The sequence below is a fragment of the Portunus trituberculatus genome, chromosome 50 (genome assembly GCF_017591435.1).
Source record: "Portunus trituberculatus isolate SZX2019 chromosome 50, ASM1759143v1, whole genome shotgun sequence".
Taxonomy (NCBI): domain Eukaryota; kingdom Metazoa; phylum Arthropoda; class Malacostraca; order Decapoda; family Portunidae; genus Portunus; species Portunus trituberculatus.
The window spans coordinates 18748675-18764987 of NC_059304.1; the positions used below are offsets into that span (position 1 = coordinate 18748675).

The following is a 16313-nucleotide window of genomic DNA, read 5'->3' on the forward strand; positions in this document are numbered from 1 at the left end:
GTGTGTGTGTGTGTGTGTGTGTGTGTGTGTGTGTGTGTGTGTCACGTTTTTAAGGCGTTCAGTTATTTGTTATTACAATACAAGGTTTCTTTTGGGCTTAAAGAATTTTTGGACCATAATATTTTGCATTGTATTAGATTAATCTGAGTGAAGTGTTATGGTCAATAAAAGAGCTGAATTTGAATCTGACTCTATATGTGTGTGTGTGTGTGTGTGTGTGTGTGTGTGTGTGTGTGTGTGTGTGTGTGTGTGTGTGTGTGTGTGTGTGTGTGTGTGTGTGTGTGTGTGCGAGTTCCACAATATGTTTGTAAACTACTTCTCTACTACTACTACTGCTACTACTACTACTACTGTTGCTGCAGCTGCTGCTATCAATACTAATACTGCTGCTGCTGCTGCTGCTGTTACTACTACTACTACTACTACTACTACTACTACTACTACTACTGCTGCTGCTGCTGCTGCTGCTGCTGCTACTACTACTTGTACTTCTACTACTATTACTACTAACACTACTACTACTACTACAGCTTCAACTACTATTACTACTTCTATTCCTACTTCTACTACTACTACTACTTCTACTACAACAACTACTACTACTACTACTACTACTACTACTACTACTATTGAAGTTGTTGCTGTTATGATTATTGGTCTTCTTGTTCCTTTCTTCTTCTTCGTCCTGTTTTTGTTTGTTCTTGTTCCCTCTTAATGTTATCTTAATGGTGATTCTTAACAATCTTCTTCTTTTAATGTTGTTATTGTTGTTTGTGCTGTTGATGTTTTTGTTATTGCTGTTGCTGATGTTTTTGTTATTATTATTATTATTATTATTATTATTATTATTATTATCATCATCATCATCACAGATAGTAGTAGTAGCAATACCACCACCACCATCAACACCAGCAACAGTAGTAGTACTTACAATAGCGGTCCTAATAGTAGTAGTAGTAGTAGTAGTAGTAGTAGTAGTAGTAGTAGTAGTAGTAGTAGTAGTAGTAGGAGTAGTAGTAGTACTTGTAGTTACTGTTGTTATATTTGTTGCATATTTTACCATTATCATCACCACCACCATCACCATCAATGACCATCACCGCTACCATTACCACCGCCGCCGACGCCGCCGCCACTACCACCTCCACCACCACCACGACCACCACTACCACCGTCATGACCACCACTGCCGTCACCTTCACTCCCACCAAATGTCGAGAAGGTTCACCAGATTTATTACACTGAGATGAATAAATGTATGTGTTTCACCATCCCCTCCCACACACACACACACACACACACACACACACACACACACACACACACACACCTGAACACCCCGCAAATTATTCAGGATATTAAGTATGCATGACTGAGTGTATGACAGCCCACCACCACCACCACCACCACCAATACTAATACCTGGAAAAGAGGAAAGGAAAGGAAAGGAATGAAAAAAAGAAAAGAAAGTAAGAAAGGTGATGAAAAGAATGAAAATATATGTAAACGAGATAAAGAAAAAAAAAACACGGAAATTTATGAATGGTATATGTTTCCTGCTTTTCCTCTTTTATCTCACCCTCATTCTCTCTTTCTTATTCGTATCTTTCTTTTCTAATGCTCTTTTTTTCCTCCTCCTCCTCCTCCTCCTCCTCCTCCTCTTCTTCAGATAACGTTCTTTGCGCATGTATAAAATGATTTCTTTTTAATGTACTGTTTCCTTGCGTTATTTTTCGTGAACCGTAATGTCTTGTTGCCTCTAACGTATAGAATCTGTAGTAGTTAGTAGCACAGTCACACAGACAGCCTCGTTGAATCCATACAATAGGGCTCTTGATGTCTGTTCTTTCCTTTGTATTCTTTTGTATTCCTCCTCCTCCTTCGCCTTCTTCTCCTTCTCCTTTTCCTTCTCCTTCTCCTTCTCCTCCTCCTCCTCCTCCTTCTCCTTCTCCTCCTCCTCCTTCTCGTCTTCCTCCTCAGTTTAGATGACAAAAAGTAAATAAGAAAAAATCAGGTACACAAATACACAGAAACAAATGATAAACACATAATATAAAGACAATCAAACAATTAATGGAAGAAAAGAAAGATAAAGAAAACAAAAAAAACATACTTAAAAAATCTCTCTCTCTCTCTCTCTCTCTCTCTCTCTTTCGGTAACTTACTTGTGATGCAAAGACATAGTGGCGCAGTTTCTCCTCCTCCTCCTCCTCCTCCTCCTTCTCCTCCTCCTCCTGCTTCACCTCCTCCACGCCTCCTGAAAGAGAAATAAATGACCAGGTTACCAAAAGGAAAAAAAATGAGAAATTGTAGTATCGGTGAAAATTAATGTCATAGATTTTGTTAAATGTAAGAAGGGAAATCTGGCCAAGAGGAACAAAATCGATTGATCTTAAAATAGATCCACTTAGATGCCAGTTCCAAAAGAGAGAGAGAGAGAGAGAGAGAGAGAGAGAGAGAGAGAGAGAGAGAGAGAGAGAGAGAGAGAGAGAGAGAGAGAGAGAGAGAGAGAGAGAGAGAGAGAGAGGAGAAAAACTAAGAGAGACAGACAAGCTAGATAGATAGATAGAGGAGGAGAGAAACTTAGACGCAGCAGACAGATAGACAGACTGGATAGATAAACAGATAGAGGACAGGAAAAGGGAACCAAGATGCCAGATAGACAAACTGGATGGATAGACAGAGGAAGGGAGATGAGAAAAAACAGGCGACAGACAGATAAAGAGACAGATAGACAGAATGGACAGATAAAGGATGGGAGAAGAGAAAAAGACATGACAGATAGATAAAGAGAGACAGAATGGATAGATAAATAGGTAGACAGAGGAAAAGAAGAAGAGAAAAAAAAAACAGGAAACAGACAGATAAAGAGATAGACAAACTGGATAGATAGATAGATAAAGGATAGGAGATGAGATAAAACAGGCTAGAGACATAAAAAGACATAAACAAACTGGATAGACAGACAGAGGAAGGGAAATAGAGACAATAGAGAAGCAAAAAGACAGATAGATAAAGTAGACACATAAATATATAGAGGAAGGGAACTAAGAGATTAAAAGACACCTAGACAAGCTGGATAGACGAATAGAGGAAAGGAACTTAGAGGTAATACATAAAAAGACAGATAGAAACAGTATGTACATGGAGGGGTGAGGAGGGGGGAAGGGGATGGAGACAGAGTATGATGCAGCTTTCCCCACTCGATCGTAAACCAGGTGAGGAGTTGAGTTGCCGTGTGTCTGGTGCTTCCCAAGGCAATAAACGCCGGCGTAAACTCTCTCCAAGGATGCGGCCTTAATTTGGCTAAAATCTACGAACTCCTCTCTCTCTCTCTCTCTCTCTCTCTCTCTCTCTCTCTCTCTCTCATCTTTGTATAGTTAATCTTTTTCTATCAATTTTTTTTTGAGAACCCCACAACAAATAATACTTTCCACCAACACCGCTTCTCTCTCTCTCTCTCTCTCTCTCTCTCTCTCTCTCTCTCTCTCTCTCTCTGTTTTCCCTTTCTTTCTTTTTTTTTTTTACCTGTATTGCGTCTGTTTTTTATTTTTCTATCTTCTTTTTTCTTCTTTTTTTTGTAGCTCTTTTCTCCCTTCTCTTCTTCTGCTTCCTCATCTTCCCTATTTTCCTTTACAGTTATTTCACTTCATTTTTCTTTCTTAACTATTCCTCTCTCTCTCTCTCTCTCTCTCTCTCTCTCTCTCTCTCTCTCTCTCTCTCTCTCTCTCTCTCTCTCTCTCTCTCTCTTTCCTTATTTTTTTCTCAAGTATTATTCTCCTTCCTTTTCTTCTTCTGTTTCTTTCTCAGCTTTTTTCCTCCTCCTCCTCCTCCTTTTGACAAAGGAAAAGTGAATGAAAGTAAAGAAAAAGTGCCAGACTATCGGCGTGCAAACTACACAAGACTCCGTATGCAGCTTGCATCCATTGACTGGAATATACTGCTGGAAACACCAGATGTAGATAAGACATGGGAGGTGTTTGCTGAATAGATAAATGATACAGCTAAGATGTGTATACCACTAAGAAACAGAAGGAAAATACTAAACACCAAACCGAAATGGTGGAATAATGAAATTAGAAGCTGTCTTCTAGCAAAGAAAGAAGCATACAACAAATACAAATTAACACAGCATAATAATGATAAATTAGAGCATGACAGATTGCGTAGAAAAGCAAAAAAGTTGATAAAAAGCAGCAAAAAATCTGTAGAAGCTCAGATCGCAAACTCCTGTAAAACCAACCCAAAGGAATTTCACAGTTATGTAAAATCCAAAAGAGTCTTAGCCTCAACAATTGGTCCACTCATAACAGAAAACGGAAACCAAATAGATAACGAAGTTGAAATGGCAAACGTCCTAAATAGATTCTTCTCAACAGTCTTCACGACTGAAGATGTCCAAAATAGTCTGCCCATGCCAGAGCCTCAGGCACAAGGCAAAACACTGCCTGACTTCATAGTTACAGAAAATGAAATCCTCACAGTCATGAACAGCATGAACGTAAACAAAACGCCTGGACCAGACAAGATATCACCCAGGCTTCTCAAAGAAGCGAAAAATGAGCTCGTGAAACCACTCACGATTATATTCAATAAAACTTTACAAGCAGGAAAGTCCCCAGGAGTGGAAGCTAGCAAATGTCACGCCCATTTTCAAGAAAGGAAATAAATCACTCCCAGCTAATTACAGACCAATCAGCCTTACTTCAGTAGTGTGCAAGCTGATGGAAACGATAATCAGAGATAAGATTGTCAAATTTTTAGAAGAAAATAAGATCATGAAGGATTCACAACATGGTTTCAGAAACAAGAGATCCTGCTTAACAAACCTACTAGACTTCTTTTATGAAGTTTTTAACTCGTATGACGAGACAAAAGCAGTGGATGTTATTTATCTTGATTTCCAGAAAGCTTTCGACACTGTCCCTCACAAGAGGCTAATCAGCAAAGTAAAAGCTCACGGCATAGCTGGAAATACCCTGAAATGGCTGGAAGACTGGCTCTCTGACAGAAAGCAACGTGTTGTTATAAATGGAAAAGAATCAGAGTGGCACAATGTGAAAAGTGGTGTTCCTCAAGGCTCTGTATTAGGACCAGTTCTTTTCATTGTTTATATTAATGATATTGATGAAGGAATCACTTGTAAAATAAGCAAATTCGCGGACGACACCAAAATAATGAGCAAAGTTACATCAACGTCACAATGGCAAGAACTACAGTGTGACTTAAATAAACTGACACGCTGGGCAGAAAAATGGCAAATGAAATTCAATATAGAAAAGTGTAAAGTCCTACACATTGGAAGTAACAATGTACAAGCAAAATACGTAATGAGTAATGTACCTCTGGCAAGTGCTGAGAATGAAAAAGATCTTGGTGTTGTGGTGTCTAAAGATCTCAAGCCGAGCAAACACTGCACAGAAGCAGTAAAGAATGCAAATAAATTAGTTGGGTTCATTGGAAGAACCTTTGAATTTAAATCAGAAAAAGTTATCCTTACTTTATATAACTCATTGGTGCGTCCTCAGCTTGAATACTGTGTGCAGTTCTGGTCACCATATTACAGAAAAGACATTGAAAAACTGGAAAGGATCCAGCGTAGAGTGACCAAGATGATTCCGAGATTGAGAAACAAGCCGTATGAGGAACGACTGGAAGCATTAAATTTATTCAGCTTAACAAAGCGCAGGATAAGAGGAGACCTAATCGAAGTTTTCAAAATTTTTCAGGGATACAACAACCTTGATGTCAATAAATATTTTACTATTGATCATTCCACCATAACAAGGAATAATGGATTTAAAATTACACCAAAACGCTTTAAAACCCACGAGGCAAAGCACTTTTTCTTTAATAGAATAGTTAACATTTGGAATAAGCTTCCTTCAGAAATAGTAAACAGTACTTCCATTGCATCATTCAAAAACAAAATTGATAAATATTTAAAGAATAACCCCAACAAGCTCTCTTCTTGTCTGAATAATTAAACATGATACTATATTAACTTTCTTATAGATAGATATGTAGAGTTCACCGTAGGGTGAATAATAGAATCTCCTTTCATCCTTTCCTGTGAAAATTCCATGTCAGTTTTTTCATACTGTATGGTACTTTTCCGAGCTATTTTCCATGCCAGCGAATGCTGGAGGGAGTGGTGGGTGGGGAGGAGCCTTCTCCTGTACTGTCCTGTCTCTCTTATCTGTAGCCAGTTAGAAGTAGTTACCAAACAGCCTCGAAAGGACCAACAGGTCTGTTGCTGTTTAGCTTTCCTTTGTATTCCTTTGTATTCCTCCTTCTTCTTCTTCTTCTTCTTCTTCTCTTCTCTTCCTCCTCCTCCTCCTCCTCCTCCTCCTCCTCCTCCTCCTCCTTCTTCTTCTTGTTCTTCTTCTTGTTCTTCTTCTTGTTCTTCTTCTTCTTCTTCCTCCTCCTCCTCCTCCTCCTCCTCCTCCTCCTCCTCCTCCTCCTTCTCTCTTCTTCCTCCTCCTCTTTTCCTCCTTCTCTCCTCCTCCTCTCTTCTTCTTCTTCTTCTTGTTCTTCTTCTTGTTCTTCCTCCTCCTCCTCCTCCTCCTCCTCCTCCTACTATTACTACTACTCTTCCTTCTACTCTTCTTCCTCCTCCTCCTCCTCCTACTACTACTACTACTACTCTTCCTTCTACTCCTCTTCCTCCTCCTCCTCCTCCTCCTCCTCCTCCTCCTGCAGTGACTTCCTTTTGAGCGAGGAAGTGATTCAGCAGAACAATACTAATTAGGTACTCGCTTCTTGCGCGCACACACACACACACACACACACACACACACACACACACACACACACACACACACATTTAATCTATTCTTGCTTTAACATCGAAGGTCAGAGAGAGACAGAGAGATCGGGATTTTACCTTACCAATGACGCATCTCTCCCCTCCCCCCCATCCTATCCAACACACGGTAACTCCCTGCCTTCTTTTCCCATCCACCCTCCCATGCCGTCCCTTCCTCTCTCTCTCTCTCCCATACACCTTAAGAGCTACCCCGTCTTCCCCCTTCTAACCCACACACACTGAATTCCTATTGGTTCCCGTGCCGTCACTTCCGAGCGGGTGGTCACGTGACGCCCCCCGCTGGGATTGAGTGTCGCCGCTTTATGGTCAATTTCGCAAACATCTGCACTTGCATCCATTTGGCGAAGTAAGAGCGGTATTGTTTCTGGGTGAGGCAGGAAGGACGGGGAGTGTGGGTAGTGCGGCGGGAGGGAAGGAGGAGTGTGGGTAGGGAGGCGGGAGGAATGCGGGTGGGGAGGAGTGTGGGTAGGGATTGGGGATTAGAGATAGATATATAGATTGATAGATAGATAGATAGATAGATAGAGAGAGAGAGAGAGAGAGAGAGAGAGAGAGAGAGAGAGAGAGAGAGAGAGAGAGAGAGAGAGAGAGAGAGAGAGAGAGAGAGAGAGAGAGAGAGAGAGTGTGTTACCGAGGAAGAGATTGAATGATTTTTGAGTTAGCAGCACGTGAATGTGTTATTGACCGACTGGAAAGGTGACACACACACACACACACACACACACACACACACACACACACACACACACACACACACACACACACATATAGCAATCATAAGTTTTAATACACCGAGCAAGCGAGCGATAACACAAACACATCAAAAAGTAAATACATACATTCTAAATAGGTAAGCAAGTAAGTATCGAGGCATTTGCTCCCCTAATTCTGGCTGACGGTTTTGGCACTTTTTGAAGTCTTTGGAGAGCCAGCACTCAAGCGGGCCTTTTTCTAACTTTCTTTTTTTTGCCCTTGGCTGGCCCTCTTCCCTACGTAAAAAAAAAATAAATAAATATATAAATAAATAAATAAGTACACGTAGTACATAACATTCATTAATCACGAAACAAGAGTGCAAAAAAGAAAAGCTCAAAATATAATCCACAGGTAGACAAACCATTACTAGCTTACCTGCATGGCGTCAACAAACACACACACACACACACACACATATACAAACATCCATCCATCAAGGTAATGAAAGTAAAATAGCGTTTAATCACATAACTCACCAAACATACCTGCAATTACCCGAGACAACAGCCACTCAGGTATTCACTTGTGACGGAGAGTGGAAGTACATCAGCAGTTTCTTATCGCCAGCTTAACTCACGGCAAGGAGTGGACACTGTGGCCGTAAAGGTGAGTGCGTGCATGATGGGTGAGGTGTTTGAGTGTGGGAGTGTGTAAGAGTGAGTGGAAGACCGAAGTGTGTCATGAATACTGCAGCCAGACGTGACGTGTAATGGAGTGTGAAGCGGGAGGGAGGGAGGAGGGAGAGAGAGAGAGAGAGAGAGAGAGAGAGAGAGAGAGAGAGAGAGAGAGAGAGAGAGAGAGAGAGAGAGAGAGAGAGAGAGAGAGGGAGGGTCAGTAGCGCGTATGATTGAGCAAGACTAAGCCGTGGGACGTGAGAGTTGTTATTCATCGGTGGAAAATGTTGCACAGGTGATTTGTGGTGGTGTGGTCTTGAGTATGTATGGATTAAAGCTGTGTGTGTGTGTGTGTGTGTGTGTGTAATTCACCTCGGTCGCCTGCTGGTCTCTCGAGTTACATCCCGTACCTATTTACTGCTAGGTGAACAGGGCTACACATTAAGAGGCTTGCCCATTTGCCTCGCCGCGCCGGGATTCGAACCCGGCCCTCTCGATTGTGGGTCGAGCGTGCTAACCACTACACTGCTGCAGCTTTTGTACTAATCATGAACGTCCCCTCACCTCGCCAACCTTTTCATCGCCACCTGTTTTCCTTATCTAACCTCTTGAAACCAGTAGGGGGCGTGTTGTCGTTGACCACATGACTGCTACCCGTCTGCCTGTGAACCAGTTCCTACCATTCCCTCTCTTCTAAATCAAAACTTATCAAGGTTATGTCCTTTGCCTAGAGTTCTGTCCTGATTGTTTACTGTGAAACCGCTACTTATATTACCTTTGTTAGTTTCTCTTTTTCATTTAAATACTTCTCTTATTCATATAAATACTTCCATCACGTCACCATGCACCAATTTCTCTAGTGAACGCAGGTTGAGTCGTTTTATCCAATCTTAATGGGAGAGTGTCTCATTTCCTGAATCGTCTTAGTGATCCTCCCCTGTATTACACTACAAGCAGTATCGCGCGCCATCGTCGGCGGCGTTCACCTGCCGGCGCAACCGCTGTGGTTAATAATGAAAGGCTGCATTACATGGAAGTGGAGGTAACTAGTGTCGGTCACCAGTGGCGGCGTGTCAGAAATCTAACTTAACCACTGGCTCAGTCTTATATGTGTGTGCGTGCATGTGTGCGGGCGCGTGTCTTTGCTGACTTGCTCCCTACCCCTCTTCTCACCCTTTCCCTCACATCTTCACCCCCCCCCTTCCCTCCCAAAGGTCCTGCAGGGTTGAGCCTTTCATCCCCGCAGTCTGAGGCGCGCCATAAACTTGTGGCCCAGGTGGTGACGCCTCCGACCACCGTTTTTTTACGACATGCTTTAGGGGCACAGACGGGGCGCGGAGTGAGGGTGGGGAGGGAACAGAAGGGTTGTAGGAGCCCTGGGGGAGGAGGATGTGTGTTGAGCATTGAAGGAGAGAGGAAAAGCAGGAAGGAGGCGTGTGAAGTATTATGGAAGAGAAGAGGACAGTGGAGCATCGGAGGAGGGAGTGAGAGGGTTATGGGGTAATGTAGAGGGGAGGAAAAGGATCATGAAACAATGGAAATGGGGGCAAAATACTAGTGGAGCATTGGAGGGAGTAAAATGAGAAGTTGTGGAGCATTGTGGAAGGGAAAAATATACTCATAAAGCATTGGAGGGAGTGAGAGTGCTGTGGAATATCAAGGAAGGAAGGAAAAATCTTGTCGATCATTGGGGAAGAGAGGAAGAGACATTTTAATCCTTTCACTGTTGAAACACACTTTTATCATGAATTATTAGTGAGATTAGACGATACTATTGACATCAGGAAGCGTCTATGGAGGTCAGAAGATTAATGGCCAGAGTCTTCACTATTTTAATCCTCACATAAGTTTCTGAAGCTGTATAAAATCACCAAATAGTAAGGAGAATGAATATGAAAACGCGTCATAGTACTGAAAGGGTCAAACATCGAGAAAAGGAGGAAGAGAGAAAAGGAGGAAGGAGGAAAGGAGGAAGAAAGAAGAAGGAAAGGAGGAAGAAAGGATGGGAGGACGAGAGTTCTGGAGCACTGGGGAAAAGGGATGGAAGGACGAGACTTGTGGGTCAAAGAGAGGAAAGAGAAGAGGGGGAAGGACACATTGGTAGAAGTAAAGAAAACAGGAAACAGGATTGGTTCAGGGTGGGGGGGGAGCGAGGGAGAGGAGAAGGTGGGAGTGAGAGACTGGCCTGCTGTGTTCCTGAAGGCGTCGTGAAAAGTGATACTCCAACTTCCCGTTCTCGTTGTTTCCGTTTTTATTATTGACCTATGAGTGGGCTGCGTTTGGTTTTCCCATTTTCCATCAAGATTTATGGATTACTATTAAATTTTTATGTACGGAACCCGAAAAAACTTGCGCCTTACTCCCTTCCACCCACTTGAAGGAAAGGTGTGAGGAGGAGGAGGAGGAGGAGGAGGAGGAGGAGGAGGAGGAGGAGGAGGAGGAGGAGGAGGAGGAGGAGGAGGAGGAGGAAAAGGAGCGTTTGAATTGCATGCGTAAATATAAACCCGAATGACAAATACATAAACATAGAACATAAACTGGAAATAAACTACTAGACTTTCTTTTCTTTTCTTTTCATTGTAAGGGGAAGGGATTTTCGTCTCCACACATCCGCAAAAAAAAAAAAAAAAAAAAAAAAAAAAAAAAATGGAGGGCGGGGAAAACTAAACCTTTGTCATATGGCGAGTCTGCAGTAGTCGTGCCCGCAGCCTGGGAGCCGCCGCAGCCCCGACCCTCGTTTTCTTTGGCGCAGCTGGGCGGGACACTCACTCGGGCAGTCTCAACTCCGTAATGAGGTAAGGACAACTCGTAAAACCGTGGAACAAGAGAGAGAGAGAGAGAGAGAGAGAGAGAGAGAGAGAGAAGGGACGCTACATCTTCCATAGTTTAATCGATGTAGAGAAACGTCATGAACCACGTCCCTTCTTAATTCTTCTGTAATTTGTGGATACTTTCTCTGATAACGCTCTTCATTGCTTCTCTCTGTTTAGCATGTCTTCTGCTTCCCCTTAGTGGTTCAATCTTTTCCAACACTCCCGGTCTTGTTTTGTGCCTTCGTCAGTCACACACCTATCACCAGCATATCTTTTGTCACTGCACCCACAAACCTTCTTCTGTTCCACCTCCCTCTCTTTCTCAAGTCTAGAGTGTAAGTGATCCAAAATTCAGCTCTACCTTAATGCTTTAGCTGTGACAGTAAAGCTACACTATCTGAAAAGTGAAAAAATAAAAGAAAAGAAAAAAAATTCTAGTTTACGAAAGAGATAAAAATTTGCCACGTACTAGTTGCCTTCCGCGGAACAGACGGAAAGACAGACAGTGTGATGGAGGAAAGAAATTATCTTATGACTTGCAAAGGATGAGAAGCAACAGAGTATAATGCAATGGGCAGAAACAATTGGATACGTCTTGTACATGTCGCTAACCCATCACTCTAAGGAAACAGCGAAAGGAGAGGAGGATGTGAGGGACAGAAACAAACAGAAACAAGCAGAGGAGACGTGTGCAATCATAGCTCTAACTTGTGACTCGCAGAAAAAAAAAAGAAAAGAAACGGCGCCAGGAAGGAGACACGCGAAGAGGCACAGGCAGAATGGACGTGACGCGTGTGGTGAGCCTGCCAGGTGGACACTGCGTAATTATTGTCCCCTAAATTGCATATGGGAAAAGCGACCTGGCACAAAATCAATGGGTAATAGCGTGTGTGTGTGTGTGTGTGTGTGTGTGTGTGTGTGTGTGTGTGTGTGTGTGTGTGTGTGTGTGTGTTTGTTTTTTCCTGGTGGCCATTCGTCAACCTTGCTTACAGAAAGAGTCACAAAACAAAGTAACAAAGTAAATCTGTATGTAAGTGGTTCTGTCAGTGAGTGAGCGAGTGTGAGTGAGTGAATGAGTGAGAGGAGAAAACAAAGAACTAAGAATGGTTTGGACTGGGAAAAAGAAAGAAAAATAAGAGAAAAATTATTGCAAAATTGGAGGAAATAAAATATAAAAGAAACAAAATGCAATACTAAGAGAACAGCTGGAAATGGAGAGGGAAAGATGAAAAGATAAAAAAACAAATGAAAAGGGAAAGCACCGAAAAAAAAAAAAAGTAGAGAAAATATAAAAAACATATAACTTCAAAAAAAGGATTGATGGGGAAGGAAAGGACCAGAAATGACCTGAAATGAATTGGAAAAAAATATACAAAATATAATAAAAAAAAAAGACAACAGAAATACTAAAGAAGAACAGCAAAGAAAGAAAAGGTAAAAAAAAAAAAAAAAAAAAAAAAAAAAAAGGCTAAGGACGATGAAACTAAACATAGATATAACAAAGCATCATAAAAAAGATAAATTAGAAAGAATAAAACAAAACAGAAAAAAAGAAAGACGTGAGGGAAAATAATATCCCAAAAAAATAAATACCAAAGCAAAAAAGAGAAAAAAGACTAAAACAGAACAAAACACAATAAAAAAAAACAGCACAAGAAAAAGAAAACGACCAAATGGCACACGAAAAAATCACAAAGGAATAAAAAAAAAAAAAAGATAGACGAAGCAAGGAAAAAAAAATATGCAGGGTAAAAAAAAATAATAAATAAATAAAAATGGAAAAAAGGAAAAGGACTGGAATGAAGTAAAACTACACTGAAACCCCCTGGACTTCACTGGAATGGACCTGCCAACATGGTAGGAAAGGGACGCTCGACCTTCCACCAGTCAGTCAGTTGGTCAGCTTTCCGCGCCGCTAAGATGCAGACGCGGCCACGGAGAAGTTATGGATCGAAAATGCTTGTCGGATGCTGACTCTCCCCTGGGTGTCAAGTCAATCCCACCACTGCCACCATTTGAAGGAACAGTAATCCCTAATAATCGGTAGTTAGTTCCGAAATTCCTTCTCTCTCTCTCTCTCTCTCTCTCTCTCTCTCTCTCTCTCTCTCTCTCTCTCTCTCTCTCTCTCTCTCGGATGCCTCCTTATTCTTTCTTGTCATTATTTTCTCTCGGTTTTCTTTTTTTTCTTTGATTCTTCTTTTCTTCTTCTCTTTCTCCTCTATTTTCTTTTATTTCTACTTTTTCTCATATTCTTCCCCTTTTTTCTTCTCTTCTTTTCTCTATTTTCCTTTTCTTTTTTCTTGTCTAATTCTTCCTCCTCCTCCTTTTTCGCTCTCTTTCTTCTTCCTTTCCTTTTCTCATTTTTCATCTTCTACTACTTTTACTTTTTTTCTTGTTCTTGTTGTTCTTCTCTTTCTCTTCCTCCTTTCTTCTCTACTAATTTGTCATTTTTCTTTCCTTCTTTCTCCTTTTGTTTTCTGAGCTGTATAAAATCGCCAAATAGTAACCAGAATGAATATGGAAACGCATCATGGTAGCGAAGGGCTTAATGGTATTTTCACTGAGTAATACAAACAAATAGTTACAACAGAGAAAATTTGAATAGATTCCTAGTTTTCCAGTTCCCTTCCCTCTTCTTTTCTTCACACACACACACACACACAAACACGAGAGAGAGAGAGAGAGAGAGAGAGAGAGAGAGAGAGAGAGAGAGAGAGAGAGAGAGAGAGAGAGAGAGAGAGAGAGAGAGAGAGAGAGAGAGAGAGAGAGAGAGAGAGAGAGAGAGAGAGAGAGAGAGAGAGAGAGAGAGAGAGAGAGAGAGAGAGAGAGAGAGAGAGAGAGAGAGAGAGAGAGAGAGAGAGAGAGAGAGAGAGAGAGAGAGAGAGAGAGAGAGAGAGAGAGAGAGAGAGAGAGAGAGAGAGAGAGAGAGAGAGAGAGAGAGAGAGAGAGAGAGAGAGAGAGAGAGAGAGAGAGAGAGAGAGAGAGAGAGAGAGAGAGAGAGAGAGAGAGAGAGAGAGAGAGAGAGAGAGAGAGAGAGAGAGAGAGAGAGAGAGAGAGAGAGAGAGAGAGAGAGAGAGAGAGAGAGAGAGAGAGAGAGAGAGAGAGAGAGAGAGAGAGAGAGAGAGAGAGAGAGAACAAGACCCCTCCCATAAGCTGCTTCACAGAATAGTCTCATTTGGTGTCGCGTCGCTGCTACACATTTTTTATGATGTACCGAACGAGGCGATCCAGGCAATATTCCCCTTTATAATGCTAAGCCCAGGCGTCTTCATACCGATGTCAAGTGCTCATCACCCAGCCCGCCGCGAGGAAACGATACCCTGTCCCCTGCACCCTTTGTTCCGCGGCGCCAGGTGTTCCAATGTTACTACGGCAGCGATGGAGGCGAGTAGGAAGAGAGTAATATTGACCCTGTGCTCTGAATTACTCTGTTCCTTCACTAGTACTGTCTTATAAGGTCTGAGAAGTGATTTAACCCCTTCAATTCCATGACGTGCTTTCATATTCATTCTAGTTTTACTATGCCCGCACACGAGCAACTTTTTATTGCAAGTTGTCACAACAAAAAATTGTCGCAATTAAAAAATTGTCGCAACGAAAAGTTGTCGGCAAGGTACATCCGCACACGAGCCACGCGATGGCGACAACTATTGTTTAGTCTCATCATGGATGCCGTGGAGGTAGCAGCCTGTGCACTCCTGCTCAGGAGGAGACGAAAAAAGAAGCCAAGAAATCACTGGGTACACCCCGTAGTCAGTCAGCGATTACTACGTGGAGCATTCCACACATTGTTTGAGGACTTAAAAGGGTACCCTGATAAATTTTTTAATTACTTTAGGATGTCACAGGAAACCTTTGGTCATCTAATCACATTAACTGGGCCCCTTATAGCACACCAGGACACCAACATGAGGAAGTGTGTGCCAGTAGAGGAAAGGCTGGCTGTAACATTTCCTTCAGCTGGAAATCATAAAGAGGTGGTCTCTTCTCTACCTCTGTTATGAGTGTTTCGCAGTCAAATACCTCTTTTATTACAGACATGATAGCTACCAGATCCTCTCACCACTGAAATCTGAAAGACAATGAAGGGGCAAGGCAGCAACAGGCTGGGTGGTGGCGACAACGGAAAGTTGCTCGTGTGCGGGCTCACATTTAAAATAACGTTTTCTATCGCCGGCCACAGTTGCCAACAATAGTTGTGTTGTCCGAGAAATTGACCCGAGCGCAACTCCCTCTCAATTTTTTTTTTGTCGCCTCAGGAAAAGTTGTCCATGTGCGGGCTACCATAGCGATGTGTGTGTTCTATATTTGACAATTTTTTGGTTGTGACAACTCACAATAAAAAGTTGCTCGTGTGCGGGCAGCCTAAAGGCGATAAAATGTAACACGGATCACTTCTGTTTCTTTTCGACCCCCACTTAGCTGCCTCGAACCCCCACCACCGTCTTTTACTTCTCCCCCCCCCCTCTCTCTCTCTCTCTCCCCCTCTCTTTCCCCTCTCTCCTCTCCCTTTTTGGTACTTTTTGCCCCTGACATGCTAATGAATTGGTCGCGAGGTGCTCCGGCCGGGTTCTTTCTCTCTCTCTGTTTTTATGGCGGAGTTAATGGGTGTGCGTTCGAAGCTTCGCGGCGTTCGAGACTTTATGTTCAAACGGCCTGAGTTACGGGAATGCCACTAAGAGACGAAGCAGGAAGAGGAGGAGGAGGAGGAGGAGGAGGAGGATGGGAGCAGGGGGTAGTAAAAGGAGAGTTAAGGGAGGAGGAGAAATAAAGATGTTGTAATAAGAGGAATATGAATAATAATCGCAATAACAATAACAACAGGAACAATAATGATACTGCACCAAGAATTACTACTATTTATGCTGCTGCTGCTGCTACTACCACTACTATTATTACTACTACTGCTACTACTACTACTACTACTACTACTACTACTACCACCACTACTACTACCACTACTTCTACTGCCACTACTACTACTACCACTAATACTACTGTTAATGCTACAATTACTACAACAACAACAACAACAACAACAACAACAACTACTACTACTACTACTACTACTACTACTACTACTACTACTACTACTACACCTACTACTTCTAAAAACAACAACAAAAACAACAACAGGAACATAACCACATCCACTTTTTCACTATCACAAAGAACAACAAAAACAACAAATACTAATAATAACAATAGTAATGATGATAATAATAATAATAATAATAAAATAATAATAATAACAATAATAATAATAATAATAATAATAATAATAATAATAATAATAATAAG

The 16313-nt window shown here is 41.9% G+C and overlaps 1 protein-coding gene across 1 annotated transcript in view; it reads right to left on the minus strand.

Annotated features, from left to right (window-relative positions):
* LOC123499528 overlaps positions 1 to 2239 on the minus strand; it is a 126710-nt gene extending 124471 nt beyond the window's left edge. Inside the window, exon 1 of the mRNA XM_045247595.1 lies at positions 2166 to 2239. Within this exon, the coding sequence (XP_045103530.1) occupies positions 2166 to 2182 (17 nt within the window). The 5' untranslated portion in view covers positions 2183 to 2239. The remainder of the gene's footprint in view (positions 1 to 2165) is intronic.
* Positions 2240 to 16313: the final 14074 nt, after the last annotated feature.